This window comes from Aspergillus oryzae, chromosome 8, assembly GCF_000184455.2.
Source record: "Aspergillus oryzae RIB40 DNA, chromosome 8".
In the NCBI taxonomy this organism is placed as follows: Eukaryota; Fungi; Ascomycota; class Eurotiomycetes; order Eurotiales; family Aspergillaceae; genus Aspergillus; species Aspergillus oryzae.
The window spans coordinates 2,382,567-2,394,859 of NC_036442.1; the positions used below are offsets into that span (position 1 = coordinate 2,382,567).

At 47.3% G+C, this 12,293-nt stretch overlaps 6 protein-coding genes across 6 annotated transcripts; 4 read left to right on the forward strand and 2 right to left on the reverse strand.

The window, feature by feature from the left end:
• Window positions 1–1,466: 1,466 nt before the first annotated feature.
• On the reverse strand, window positions 1,467–2,122 carry AO090010000364 (alpha/beta hydrolase; the record flags this gene model as incomplete). Its single annotated transcript, XM_023233676.1, has 4 exons — window positions 1,467–1,490; window positions 1,607–1,828; window positions 1,882–1,907; window positions 2,017–2,122. The coding sequence occupies 4 exons, from the start codon at window positions 2,120–2,122 to the stop codon at window positions 1,467–1,469; spliced, it is 378 nt and encodes a 125-aa protein (XP_023094160.1).
• A 3,273-nt stretch (window positions 2,123–5,395) lies between these two features.
• Window positions 5,396–6,271, forward strand: AO090010000363 (uncharacterized protein; the record flags this gene model as incomplete). The annotated part of the gene is made up of 1 exon (XM_001827321.3): window positions 5,396–6,271. One exon carries the CDS (start codon window positions 5,396–5,398, stop codon window positions 6,269–6,271), a length of 876 nt encoding a protein of 291 aa, XP_001827373.3.
• A 654-nt stretch (window positions 6,272–6,925) lies between these two features.
• AO090010000361 (uncharacterized protein) lies at window positions 6,926–8,182 on the forward strand (the record flags this gene model as incomplete). Its single annotated transcript, XM_023233677.1, has 1 exon — window positions 6,926–8,182. The coding sequence occupies one exon, from the start codon at window positions 6,926–6,928 to the stop codon at window positions 8,180–8,182; it is 1,257 nt and encodes a 418-aa protein (XP_023094159.1).
• Window positions 8,183–8,475: 293 nt separating this feature from the next.
• Window positions 8,476–9,038, forward strand: AO090010000360 (uncharacterized protein; the record flags this gene model as incomplete). Its single annotated transcript, XM_001827319.1, has 2 exons — window positions 8,476–8,483; window positions 8,585–9,038. The coding sequence occupies 2 exons, from the start codon at window positions 8,476–8,478 to the stop codon at window positions 9,036–9,038; spliced, it is 462 nt and encodes a 153-aa protein (XP_001827371.1).
• A 775-nt stretch (window positions 9,039–9,813) lies between these two features.
• AO090010000359 (uncharacterized protein) lies at window positions 9,814–10,593 on the forward strand (the record flags this gene model as incomplete). The annotated part of the gene is made up of 1 exon (XM_001827318.1): window positions 9,814–10,593. The coding sequence occupies one exon, from the start codon at window positions 9,814–9,816 to the stop codon at window positions 10,591–10,593; it is 780 nt and encodes a 259-aa protein (XP_001827370.1).
• A 589-nt stretch (window positions 10,594–11,182) lies between these two features.
• On the reverse strand, window positions 11,183–12,265 carry AO090010000358 (phytanoyl-CoA dioxygenase family protein; the record flags this gene model as incomplete). Its single annotated transcript, XM_001827317.3, has 3 exons — window positions 11,183–11,364; window positions 11,415–11,855; window positions 11,911–12,265. The coding sequence occupies 3 exons, from the start codon at window positions 12,263–12,265 to the stop codon at window positions 11,183–11,185; spliced, it is 978 nt and encodes a 325-aa protein (XP_001827369.3).
• Between the last annotated feature and the right edge of the window lie 28 nt (window positions 12,266–12,293).

Sequence of the window (12,293 nt, forward strand, 5' to 3'; positions counted from 1 at the left end):
CCTGGACTCAGGTAAATGGGTATGACCAGATAGTCAGAAAGCCATCCATCATTACCAGCTCTAAGAGCTACCAACCAACGTGTCTAACTCGATGGCCATAGAAAATTTATGCTGCCAAGTCTTGGCGTTATAAAAATATCAAATATCAACTATGGTTCCCCAGCGGCAGAAAGATAGTTGCTGCTGGAACCAATTCGGATTCTGACAGACGTGGGAAAAGTTATAGAACCCCCTCCTCAACGTACAACACGTTGTCATATGATACCTATTGTCTCAGAGCTAACTTCCACTCGTGCGTGAAACATTGCCAAAGAGATCATTTTATTTCCTCGTCTGATCAAATCATAAGGTCTTTACACAATCTGGGGAGCTCATCCGCCTCTAACCCAGAGACCATCGCCAACCACAAAGTTCGCTCCCCACTCTTTTCCCAACCTCGATTTTTGCTCTGCTCTGTCCTCTTTTGGCGGAAATTCCCGGCCCGTAAACACCATCCAGGCCCCGGTCGGCGAACTACCATGGAAGCAATAGTTGGGCGTTCAAGGATTAGTATGTAGATCTGGTTCATTTGGACATTATCGGCAGGTTTTCTGTACGAGTGGACTGCGATTGGGACCATGGCATTTAACCTGAGCAATGTGAACTTACAGGAATATCCTGTGGGAGCGTTTTTCCAGGCAGGCCTATGATTCTCCTCCAACGTCGCATAATGAGGGCTGATTAGTATTGGTACTTTCTCTGATGCTCCATTCATTCATGACATTGTAATTTGATATTCAAGTTATTGCCCCTTCTCATATCAACTTCTGGTCTAGTCAATACGCTATAAGTATACTAAGAATATAATTTAAGTAATGGTGATACGCCTGTCCAGCTTTCTTACGAATGCATCACCAAGGTGGTTCGATATTCATAACACCTAGCATTCACTAGGCTTTTAACACTTGATAAAGGCCAAAATCATAGCGATGTTTTCAGCCACATAATTGCTTGATCATAACCTAGAGATCTACAGCAGGAACTCATATGCACATTCAGTAAGCATATAAGAAAGCCTGAATTCGCCGGAAGGAAGCATACTAATACTAGACGCTTAACCAGTAAATGTATTCCTTTATGCCAAGTGCCCAGTGAGTTTAATTCTCATAGACAAACCCAACTTCGTAATTGGCGAGTTAGTGTTAGAAATAGCCCTCAGAGGAGCTCTCCCAACCAGACTTTCAATCTCTCCCCCTGTTGCGTTTCCTTGTTGTCTCCCATATACAGATTATATACGGGTGCCACATGGCCTTCCTGACGCCCAATAAATAGTTCAATAGAAGGAAAGCCAGACTGCCCCAGTCAGTTCGTCCTGACAGCAGACAAGGGTTGCTCTCACCTTGACCTTATCCACGAAATGTCGAATTGACGGCAACATAATCTCGTTTTGCCCTGCGAGAACCAGTATCTGCTGATTTTTTAGATTTTTAAACCAGCTTGAAGGAGCAGTACTGGCGTCGGTGTAGTAATCATGCTTTGCCCTTCCTAAATACGCTTGGGACCAGGGTTTGGCAACATCCGGTGTAATCACGTCGCCGAGACAGTTCATTTTCGTGTCTGTGCTCACTTCGAGGGAAGTCCAGGGTGCAATAAGAACAGTCCCTGCTAGCGGTTCCTGGACGTCTAGTTTGGCTATTGCTTCATGAGGTGATGACAGGTGTGAGAGAACACCGACGGCCAGGTTGCCGCCTGCAGAGTCACCACCTAGCAGAATATTGGCCGGGGTACGATTAGTTTCTGTTAGAATGTATCGTAATCCTTCGACGGATTGAATAAGCTGCGTTGGATACTGAGCGTTTGGAGCAAGTGTATATGCGACCGCAAACACAGCAAGGTCCTTACCCGCAGCGGACGAACATTGAATGAGACTTTCCCAGAATTTGAAGTAACCAACGTTGGCAGGTAGACAGAAACCTCCTCCTTCGTTCAGTCAATAATTGGAGTCGACAACATCGATGATATTTGTGGCAGACTTACCGTGGTACCAGATTAATACATTACGTGCATTCTTGTTTCCAATCCAGTGGCCTTTCGCACCATATTCAAATTCTATTGTTTGAGGTACACCTCCTCGCGACTGCATATATTGCTTATACGCTTCGTCCGTGGAAGGAGATATCCATCTTTTACGTATGAGCTTTGGGTCCTTGTGGTCATTGCAGTTTGTCACGCGGATGCGAACATTGGGGGGAGACAGACTGGAATTGTAATGGAGAGAGGCGAGCGCTCGCCTTGCGCAGAATGGCGTACGCAATATGAAGATAGAAGGTTGGCGTGCCGGACTGGTCTCGCTTTAACCCTGTAAAGAGAGCAACGAAACCCGCGATTAGGATCGAAGCTACTGCTGGAAGCAGATCTAATTTACTTGCCATCGAGAGTGACGGCCGGTCGGCGGGCCTCACACTATTTTTCTTCAGCACCATGGTGAATGCTGTAAGGAAAAATGGTTGGACGGAGTCACAGCAAAGCCGTGGGCCATCGCTGCTATTAAGGCACAGTGTGGAAGAACCACTGGATGGGTATTTTCTATCTAGTCACAATATGATAATTAGTGGCCACCCTGACCCGCGGCTCCGGGGCGGTTCCGGATAGACCAGATACATTTGATACAGATCCTAGGAGACAAGGCCTGTTGACTATTGTACATGCATTACGGCTGAGAGTAATAGCATCGTTTATCCAAGGATTACTTTGTTAATGTTGAAAATATATGTTGAGTTGTATGAAGGGAGGGGGAGCGCAAGGCAAATTAGGGCTCTAAGCTTATGCCCCTGTGTGATCATACCGAGGCAAGCACTTGCACCGAGCGATTTAATGACAGAATATTGGTCACGATCTACGGCGACACCCCGCTGCTCTCAGAGACACTTGGGGCGAGCAGCATCATCTGTAGATCTGCGCGAGACAACCTGTCCGGCTGGGGGTGTTCGGGTTCCGCGGGTCCGGTGGCTCCGAATGAATTGGCAGCTCGTATCCAGCGATACTGGAGGTATCTTAGAGATGCGTCAAGTGAGAGCATGTCAGCATATTCCAGACTCCTTCAATCCCGCGTAGCAGCTCCAAGCTCCGAGGAGCAGTGAAAGGGATACCTGAAAATCATTAAATGAACCTTGAAGCTCTTCTATAGAAGAAATATATTCAACTTTTTTACCATATAGTTCGATCTAATTCATGAAGCAAGGGGTTATTTGAGTTTATGCGTATCTAGTTACATTACTGACGCGATATGCATGATCTTCAGCTTAGATTGTAGTAGGTCTCTGTGGTGTAGATTCAGTCCGAGGCGGCAATATGTCTGCTAAATCGTATTTGACTAGCTGCACATGTTTCTGTATTGCCCTACACTCCGCTGAGCGAAAGTCACGATCTGGAAAGTTTCCGCAGAAAAACAGTTCATTAGTCATGATAGATTGATTAGGGCTGCAAACTATGGCATGATTCCATCGGAAAGACTTCGGTGTCGATCATCGGGTGAACAAAAAGCCTTAGGCCTTGAGAGAGTATCCTGCACGGCAACTTTATTCTGCAATTGAGATACTTGTTTTGTATTTATAAGTATATCAGAGAGATAACCCTATCTGAATGCATAAGATCTTACTTTCACCACTTCATTTTGTTCCTTGGCCCGCTTTCATGATCTCAATGTTACATCTCGATGCCAAAGGAAGTAAAACTCAATCCTTCTACAACTGAAAGAGTAATGAATATCCCATAAATTAACCGTTGAGTAACAGTGCCTGATTTACTAGGCTCTTTCACTTGGTCACTATCGGCTGACAACCGACAGATATCACAAGCGACACTCGGGCATTGTCGCCCACTCCACATTTCACTTCCGATCCCGATTCTGCGCATGACATGCCATTCTCTCGGGACCGTTGCCGTATCCATGGTGAAGCTCAGCTGGTCTTCGGGACGTGAATTTCCTATGGCGCCTATTCACATGAGAATATGCGCTTGAAAATATTGTCTCACCCGTCCCACGCTTCAACGTGTCGAATCCCGTGATGGAACGGGGATCTACTCAGGTGAGTCGGATTCCTACGTCCCGGAGCCAACCGGACTGCGTCACTGGTGGTGATTGACTAAGAAAGGATGGATGTGGTAGTGTGTGGACTTTACACATGTGCATGTGCTTTTTTTGATGTGGATGCGGTAGTCTAATTCTCATGTGGATTTGACATGTTTGAAGAAGCGAAAAGCACCCGATCAGGACAAAATCCCATCAGGAGCCGCGGATTGGGACCATAAAAACGTCCAGAGTCGGCCAATTTGTCGACCAGACGGCAACCCGTCCGAAGGAACATATCCCTGACTATGCTTAATGGGGCATGCTAGACTCATTCAGGAAGGATCGGACTGAAACTTGGACTTGATCCATAATCTTGATGAGCCTCTTCAGGCACCATTTGGAACATTACGATTCCTTATCGTAACCAAATTATGGAGCTAACGTGAATAGGGCACAGTTGGGCACGACCAGAGGCGGTGATTGGTCCGTTTAAAAGGTCCTCGGATCAGCCACGCAGATTATTCGATCAGCCGAGGCACAAGAGAAGAAATCTACATCTCACTGGGTCATTGCACAACCGCCGCCAAGCATCAGGCAATTTCATCATGTTATTATCTTCAATGGCAATCAATCTCGTTGATAATTCCAGTTCGATGATCATCTCACTATAAAAGAACCCCCTTGAAATATAATCAACCCTCCTGCCGTCCGGAACACCGAACAGAGCCGTAATCATGACTGATTACCTTTTGTCCCAAACACTCTCGGCGCGCTATTACCAGCCCGATCGGTTTCCACACATATCGGAGGCAATCGGTGCAGAGCCGGGATCGGACCATGGTCAGGTTCTCGAAAAGAGCAGCTCACCCGAGCCCTCACAGTCGGCGAACCGAGTGAGGAAACGCGGTAGACCGAGAATATCCCCTGGCAATACTTCTCCTAATGTATTATTGTTGCTGTCTGGCGGATTACTCGTTTGGGCAAGTGCTAATATTAAAGTAGGACCGTCGGGCTCAGATCCGGGCTGCGCAAAGGACCTACCGACTGAAGAAAGAAGCCATGTTTCAGGAGTTGAAGGCACGCGTGTCGGAGCTTGAAGAAAGCATGGGCAGGATATCTCAATCGTTGTCCACTTTCTATCATATGGCGCTTCAGTCTGATCTCAATCTCACTCATCCTTATCTCTTCCAGCAACTCAACGCCACCGTCTCGCAGGTAAAACGTGAAGGCAAATCATCAGCTGGGAGCTCATTATCTGCTACGGAGCTTCACCATATACAACTGGCTGCTTTATCCTCTGCAAAGGCAGCCAACGATGCATTTACTTTTGGATACACGGTGAATATGAACCCCGGTGGAAGTGGGGCGTTCTACAAGCCACCAGCAAGTGACCGCATTAGAGTATCACCTTCCACTAGATATGCAAATCGCTCATATCTAGGCAATCTCCCAAGAGACATCGAAAGACCACTGAACGGCAGCGCCACTTTCACATACAGCTATAACGAATCAACATTCGCTCGTCGACTCCACCGGTACTGCATAGAGTACGCGTACCAATTATTCACCGATCCGCGAACAGATCCCCAGGACATCTATCGTGTCTTCCGACTGGTGAGCTGCGTGCGTCAAGAGGATAAATTGGCCCGCTGTCTTTCGTCCCTCCTCAGTGCAGGCCCAAAAGAGTCCTTGGAAAGACCAAATGTGCCTTTCTACTGCATCGGTGGTGCGGGTACCCATTATCCGCATATGCAGCCCGATGGAAAGCCTCTGTATCCCGAGAACATGCGGCTTCCGGGTCGAGTCCTTGGTTCCATTCCGGGTAGTGCTCAGGAGATGGACAATAAATCGTCGTCGGAGAAGAGACAGGAGCTTCTTAAGTTATACGGGCTGGATGGTACCTGGCTTGATTGTCGTGATGTCCAGGGTTATCTTGAAGAAAAGGGCTTCTGTCTTGATGGTGCGCCGTGTATCTTCGCCACTCCTACGCTTGAGAACCAGGAGAATTCTCCAAAGGCTGCGCTGGATCAATCGAAGGACATTCCTATGAATCTAGATGATAGTCATAAGCTCACATCGTTGCCCTTGCGTACCGTTGATGGCACGGATGAGCGCAATTCTGAAAAAGCAGCCAATGCAGCAGAACAAGCGGCCTGGGTCCTCAACATTGAAGAGTTTGTTCAGAGTAAGTACTTTGTAATTTACCATCATGCATTGTAACTCTCATACGCTAACCTGTACTAGCGCTTTTGAAGAAGATGGTTATCCTAGGCCGAGCCCCCGGCTTCCGACTGACCGATGTCGAAGCAGCCTTCAAGTCAGCAGCGAAAGTATCGTCGAGTTAGGCTTTGCTTGCCTTGAACTCGATCCAAGGGCGCCGGGCTTGCAGATAATGATTATCCATTTTTGGTGTCTTTTTCTCCCGCCCCTACTGCTCACCAGCGATTTTCACATGTCTGCTGATAGGCTTTCTTATCAACACCCGTGGTAAAGGGGCGAAAATCTTCACTGCCTGAGGAAGAAATCTCTTCTTAATCATAATGCTAATCCTATGTTAACGGCATCATGTATGTACGACTGAATGAGGAAACGGACAACGGAGTTTACAAGCATGGGTTCTGGAGAATGGAAGTGTGTATACTTGCTTTACAGTCTCAATAACTCCTAGGACTACCAAAATGTTGGGCAGCATGCTGGATCAACAGCAATCCCTTTCTTATATCAATCGCAGGAGATGGTAGGTAAGACCAGTTTATCTTGTGAGTAATGCACAGCCTGAATAGGAAATAATTGTTCTTCAGGGTATGTAAGTAATGTGACCGGTCAGCACGAACTGCCATTGGCCGACGCGACCTTTCCGCAGACGATGATGCAATGGATTACCAATTCGGACTTGGACGTCTCCGACCACCGACTTGTCATCGATGCCCATTCGTCGTATTTAAACACTTGCGACTCGCGATCTCACGGAGGTCGTCATCATTGGAAACAATTGATCTGAGCTCTCTCAGGCTGTTATACCCTCGCATCTGTACCTTAACTCCAAACTCCAACGTCTCAGTCACCATGGTGGGCATCAATGAAGTCCGCAAATCCAACGTCGCTCTCCACGCCCGCGAAGGAGACTTCGTCGCAGTCTTCGTGGGAGGAACCAGTGGCATCGGCGAAGCAACAGCCAAGGAGCTAGCCAAGACCATCAAAAAGCCGACAATCCATCTCGTGGGACGAAATCAAGCCGCCGGATCCAAGATATTAGAGGAATTGAAATCAGCCAATCCCGATGGGACCTTTCATTTTATTCAATCGGACGTCTCACTTCTCCGGAATGTAGACGAAGCGTGCTCGGAAATCAAGCAGAAGGAAAAGGCGATCGATCTATTATTCCTCTCGACGGGACATCTTGCTGCCTCGAAACAAAGTAAGGAGAACCACACATATCCATCATTTGAGTACGTGGCAGCTAACTGTAAAGTAGATACAAGCGAAGGCCTCGAAAACAATCATGCCCTCCGTTACTACTCCCGCATGCGCTTCGTCCACAATCTCCTCCCGCTGCTCAGCGCATCCAAAGCCCCAGCTCGTGTCGTGAGCGTCCTAGCTGCCGGCCAGGAAGGTAAAATCGAAGAAGATAACCTCGACTTACAAAAGTCGTGGTCCATCATGAAAGCCGGCATGTATGCGGCGACCTTAAACTCCCTCGCCGCAGAACACCTGGCCACGCTGTACCCATCCATCAGTTTCGTTCACGTATTCCCCGGCATTGTCCGCACACCTCTCATGAACAAGACCATGGGCTCGATCGCCGGTTCAATCGTTAGCTTCCTTTCGCGACCGATGTCGATTTCCTCGCAGGAGAGTGGTGAGAGGCACGTGTTTATCTCGACCTCCGCTGCTTATCCGCCCGCTGCGCCTGAGGATCCAACAAACGCAGGAGTGCCACTTGTGGAAGGGGTGAAGACAAGCGTAGCTTCGACTGGGAAAATCGGTGGGGGATCGTATATTCTTAACTATGATGGGGCCAATGCAGCAAATGAGAAGCTTATGAGCGGATATCGGGCGGAGGATTTCCCGAAGAAGATCTGGGCTCATACCCTGGAGACGTTTAAGAAGGTGTTTGATCCGTCGCAGTAAATATTCTACTCCTATCTCAATACGTAATTACTTAATGTTTTGTCAGTTAGAGTGTCCAGAAAGCCATCAGAGGAGAAACTAATCACCCAGTTATCCAACCTTCCTTTTCAACACCAACATTTTCTTCTATGCAAGCAGCATGCGACTACATTCCACCTTCAATCAGGCATTCCACCGACATCCAAATATGCATATGCCAAGAGGATCGACATATCCCCTCCCATGGAATTGAGGATCCTCGTTGCCCCCGTGGACATAAAGTGATTGTATGACGTCATTACATGTACTCCACTATGGAGATGTACGTTTTCTGGAACACTGCCACATTAGTACACATATAATTTAACAGTCCGCGTCTTTATATACCCAATAAAAGCATAAAATTCCTACCAAAACCTTCAGAAAACATCCCATCTCAGAAATCCCCGATCACAACGAAACCCCCTCTAAACCCACATCCCAGAATACATACCAAGAAAGAATGGGCTGGAACCTAGACTACAGCGCCATAACCCCCGGACCAGGGGGCACAGTCATGCTCGGTGAAAAAGGCGGTGCCGAGGCCGTCGCACGCCGGGCCAAAGAGCGTCGAGCCCGAGAACGGGAACTTGCCTTGCAGGAAGGCAGGTTGGCGGATGATGCCGTGTCGGAGACGACGCTTGTGCCTCAGTCGACGCAATCAGGGTCAATCGGTGGTGGCGATGTGAAGCCAGGATCTAGTTTCCAAGGCAAGGCGCTGAACTGCAGGAAGATAGCAAAGGCCGTGTCTGAGGGTGATGGTGCTCCGGAGGTCAGTGGAAAGAAGAGCGGGTTTAGAGCGAGGTGGAGGGAGTTTAGGGAGAGAAATTTGCCGTGATGGTTGACTTTTGTTGGATTTCTATACCCGGGTTATTATTATTTGGTGATTCTTTCTTTGTTCTTTGTGTTGGTTTGGTTTTGTTTTGGTTGTCTGGGTGTTTAATGTTTGGTATATTATTTGGATATGTTCGTACTATGGAACTATGCTCTTCAAGTATGGAGAAGGCCCGGTGGATTACGACATTTCCAGCCTTAGTGGGATAATACCTTGATGGGGTCACCACTATCCACTCAGGCAAGTATGACATAAAAAGCTGGAACTAGTCAGAAACACAATCAGAATCTAATATTGATACTACTTTGTGGGATGCAAAGTCATTTAATCCGAACAATAACATAAATAGATGTCTGAAAGAGTACATTGTACATCTAACTATCGTGCCGGAGAATATCAGACAGCTTGGAGCTTACCTTGTCCATTGTGACACTAACAAAGGCAGCCGATCAAACCATGGATATTCCCAGAAACTAACAAAGAAGTACTCTAACGGTAGAATCCGTTCACGTGGGAAAAGGTCATTCGGCTTTTGTCTAAGAAATGGCTTATTCTCAATGATTCTATCACAGGGTGTATGTACATACCATGTAGGCCAGAAGATGACTGCATCAAGAGTTGATTGTTATAAATGGAGGGATATCAATCGCTTTGTCTATTCACATCCTTTCTTCTCTATCATATCAGCTTGATTTCATTGTTGATCTTTCCCTACTAGTACATATCAGAAAGAACTATCACATTATCATTCCAAGACCAAGACCAACTACAGACAGCAATGGCGGCATATACACAAAAACCACTGTTCAACAGATGCTTTCAAAATGCAATATCATCCGAGGCCGTCATAGCAGAAAAATTGTGGGCAATAGAATATCTCAACGACTGGTTTACAAACAACTCTAGCGCAAGTATTCCGGGTCCACAGGCGGATCCCAATATACTACAATGGGAGACCATATACCACCTGTGTATCAATGGCAGTAAAGAGGCGGTGATACGACTACTTCAGCTAGGGCTTACATTTTCCGTGCCCTGGGATCCAAGAACTCTCTTTCATGCTGCTGTCAGGAGATATGATAACGACAAGGACATATTGTATCACCTGCTGGGCAATCTGCCCTTGAACCAATTTTTTCTTGTTTTTCAACCAGATGAGACTGGAGAAACACCTCTACAATGCGCCTTAAACCAGCCCTATTTTGGTGAAAAGGAGGCGATGCTATTGAGGTGGGCACTTCATGCTAGAAGACTGGGGTGGGAGATACACTACAACAGAACACTCGCTGTTGCTGCACGGAATGGACACATTGATGCCGTCAAAATGCTCCTCGGCGCTTTGCATGATGCGAGGCACGATATGAACACAGATCCACTAATCTCGGCTATTCGTTACATGGCAAAAGAGACTAACAATGACGAAAACCTCGCCATTGGATGTGACATAGTCACACAGCTGGCCCAATATGGACATGAAATGGGATGGGGCAACGGAGTGGGATACTTTGTTCAAGAGCTTGTCGGTCTCTTTAAATATAGGGTATATGGAACGACATAAATGTACTTACTGTCCGGCTCGGTGCGATACCAATGCCGTAGACGCGGCTGATGCAGTTGACGAATGTGTTGTTCGAGCTAGGACAGTGCCGCTTTTGCATATACGCCATATGCTTCAGATCCGATAGCTATTGAGTGAGTAACTAGTTCATACTTGAGCCTCTTTCCCTGAAATCCATCTATATCCTACCGTCAAAGGATAGCGATGGGTATTATATATGATGCACCATTTCATGTCTGTGGTGATACTTTGTCCTTTCCAAAGGCCAATGAGGATAATGCAATTTCCATTATATCTTTGAAACGCAGGGAGTGTGAGTCAATAACAGCACCCCTTAGCATATGGTAAGTTGAAATGAAAAGAAGGTGGATCTAGCCACAGAAGTGTCTATTTTGGCGTTGCTTTGTTCGTAAGTTTGAAATAAAGTGAACACTTGCTAGAGTTCAGCTTCTGGATCAATTTCGGCAATATTCCCACAGGCCCGCACATTGCAATTGTCATATCAAAGAAATCCGAGTAATAGAACACCTTGTGTCTCGTTACATTGTATGCTATGCTTTCCCCCACCATGAAACAGTCATAAAGCTACCTACGGCCGCTGACTGAAATCATACGAGTTTCCAAATCCCCTATTCAAATACCGCGACATGGCTTCCGCCTCCGTAACCCAGTCGACAGGGATCTCGAGGCCCGTCTCTTTCTCCACCAGAGGCTTCAAATCCTCCGCAAATTCCAGCCTCATAGGGTTTCGATACCACGGCGCGAAATGAACTGCGATCATTAGCCACGAGCTCGCCCTTTAACGGGGATCTAAAACTTACTCATCGCCAACATAACCCTAACGTCATCGGTTTGGTTTCCTATTCCCGCATGCCACAGCCTCAAGTCCCTCAGAACCAACGCGCCCTTAGGAACAACAGGCTGACACGGCGGCCGAATCATTCTCTGCTTCTCCAGCGCACTCAGTTGAATTCGCCCACTTGCTCGCTCACCGTGCATTCCTTCCTGGACGTGCAATCCTGAATCGGTGTGTGTTCCCAGCCACACCTCTGTAGAGCCGTTTTCGGGAGTCATGGTAATCAGTGGGACGTTTACGACATAAGCGAACGGGTGCGTCGGGTGGGCGAAATCTGCGTCAGAGTGGACTGGCTGAGACATGGGCGGGTTTTCAGCTGTAGGAGGCATGGCTGAGTTTCCAGAACAAAAGGTCCATTTTGGACGGGGCCCTAGCGCCGTTGTGGTTATCTGGGTAGCGATTGGATCTATGCCCTTGTTAGTTTGTATTCATTGTGTATTAGGCCAATGCCAGACACATACTGAAGAAGATTTCAGGATCGAAGTATTTCCGCACAGGCGGGGGATCCTGCTGGATATTCCCAGGGTTATAGTTATAGGGACTGTTTTCTTTCCTGTTCCGCAGCGTCCATGCATCCTTGACCATTTTATGGTTTAGTCGGTCCAGGGCATCGTGGGGCACGACATTCTCCACTACGACTAAACCGTCGTGGTGGAGACTTCGAATTGCGATCTCTAGATTCTGCGGAGAAAGCTGCCGACTCTGGATTTCTGACTGTGAGGGGGAGATGCTGGTTGGGAAACTTGACATGCTTCGAGATTGTGTGCAGGACCTCGTAGGCTTACACAGTCTAGTGATATGGGTGATACGCTGCATGCTCGTATAGCCTAGAGGACTATGGTGT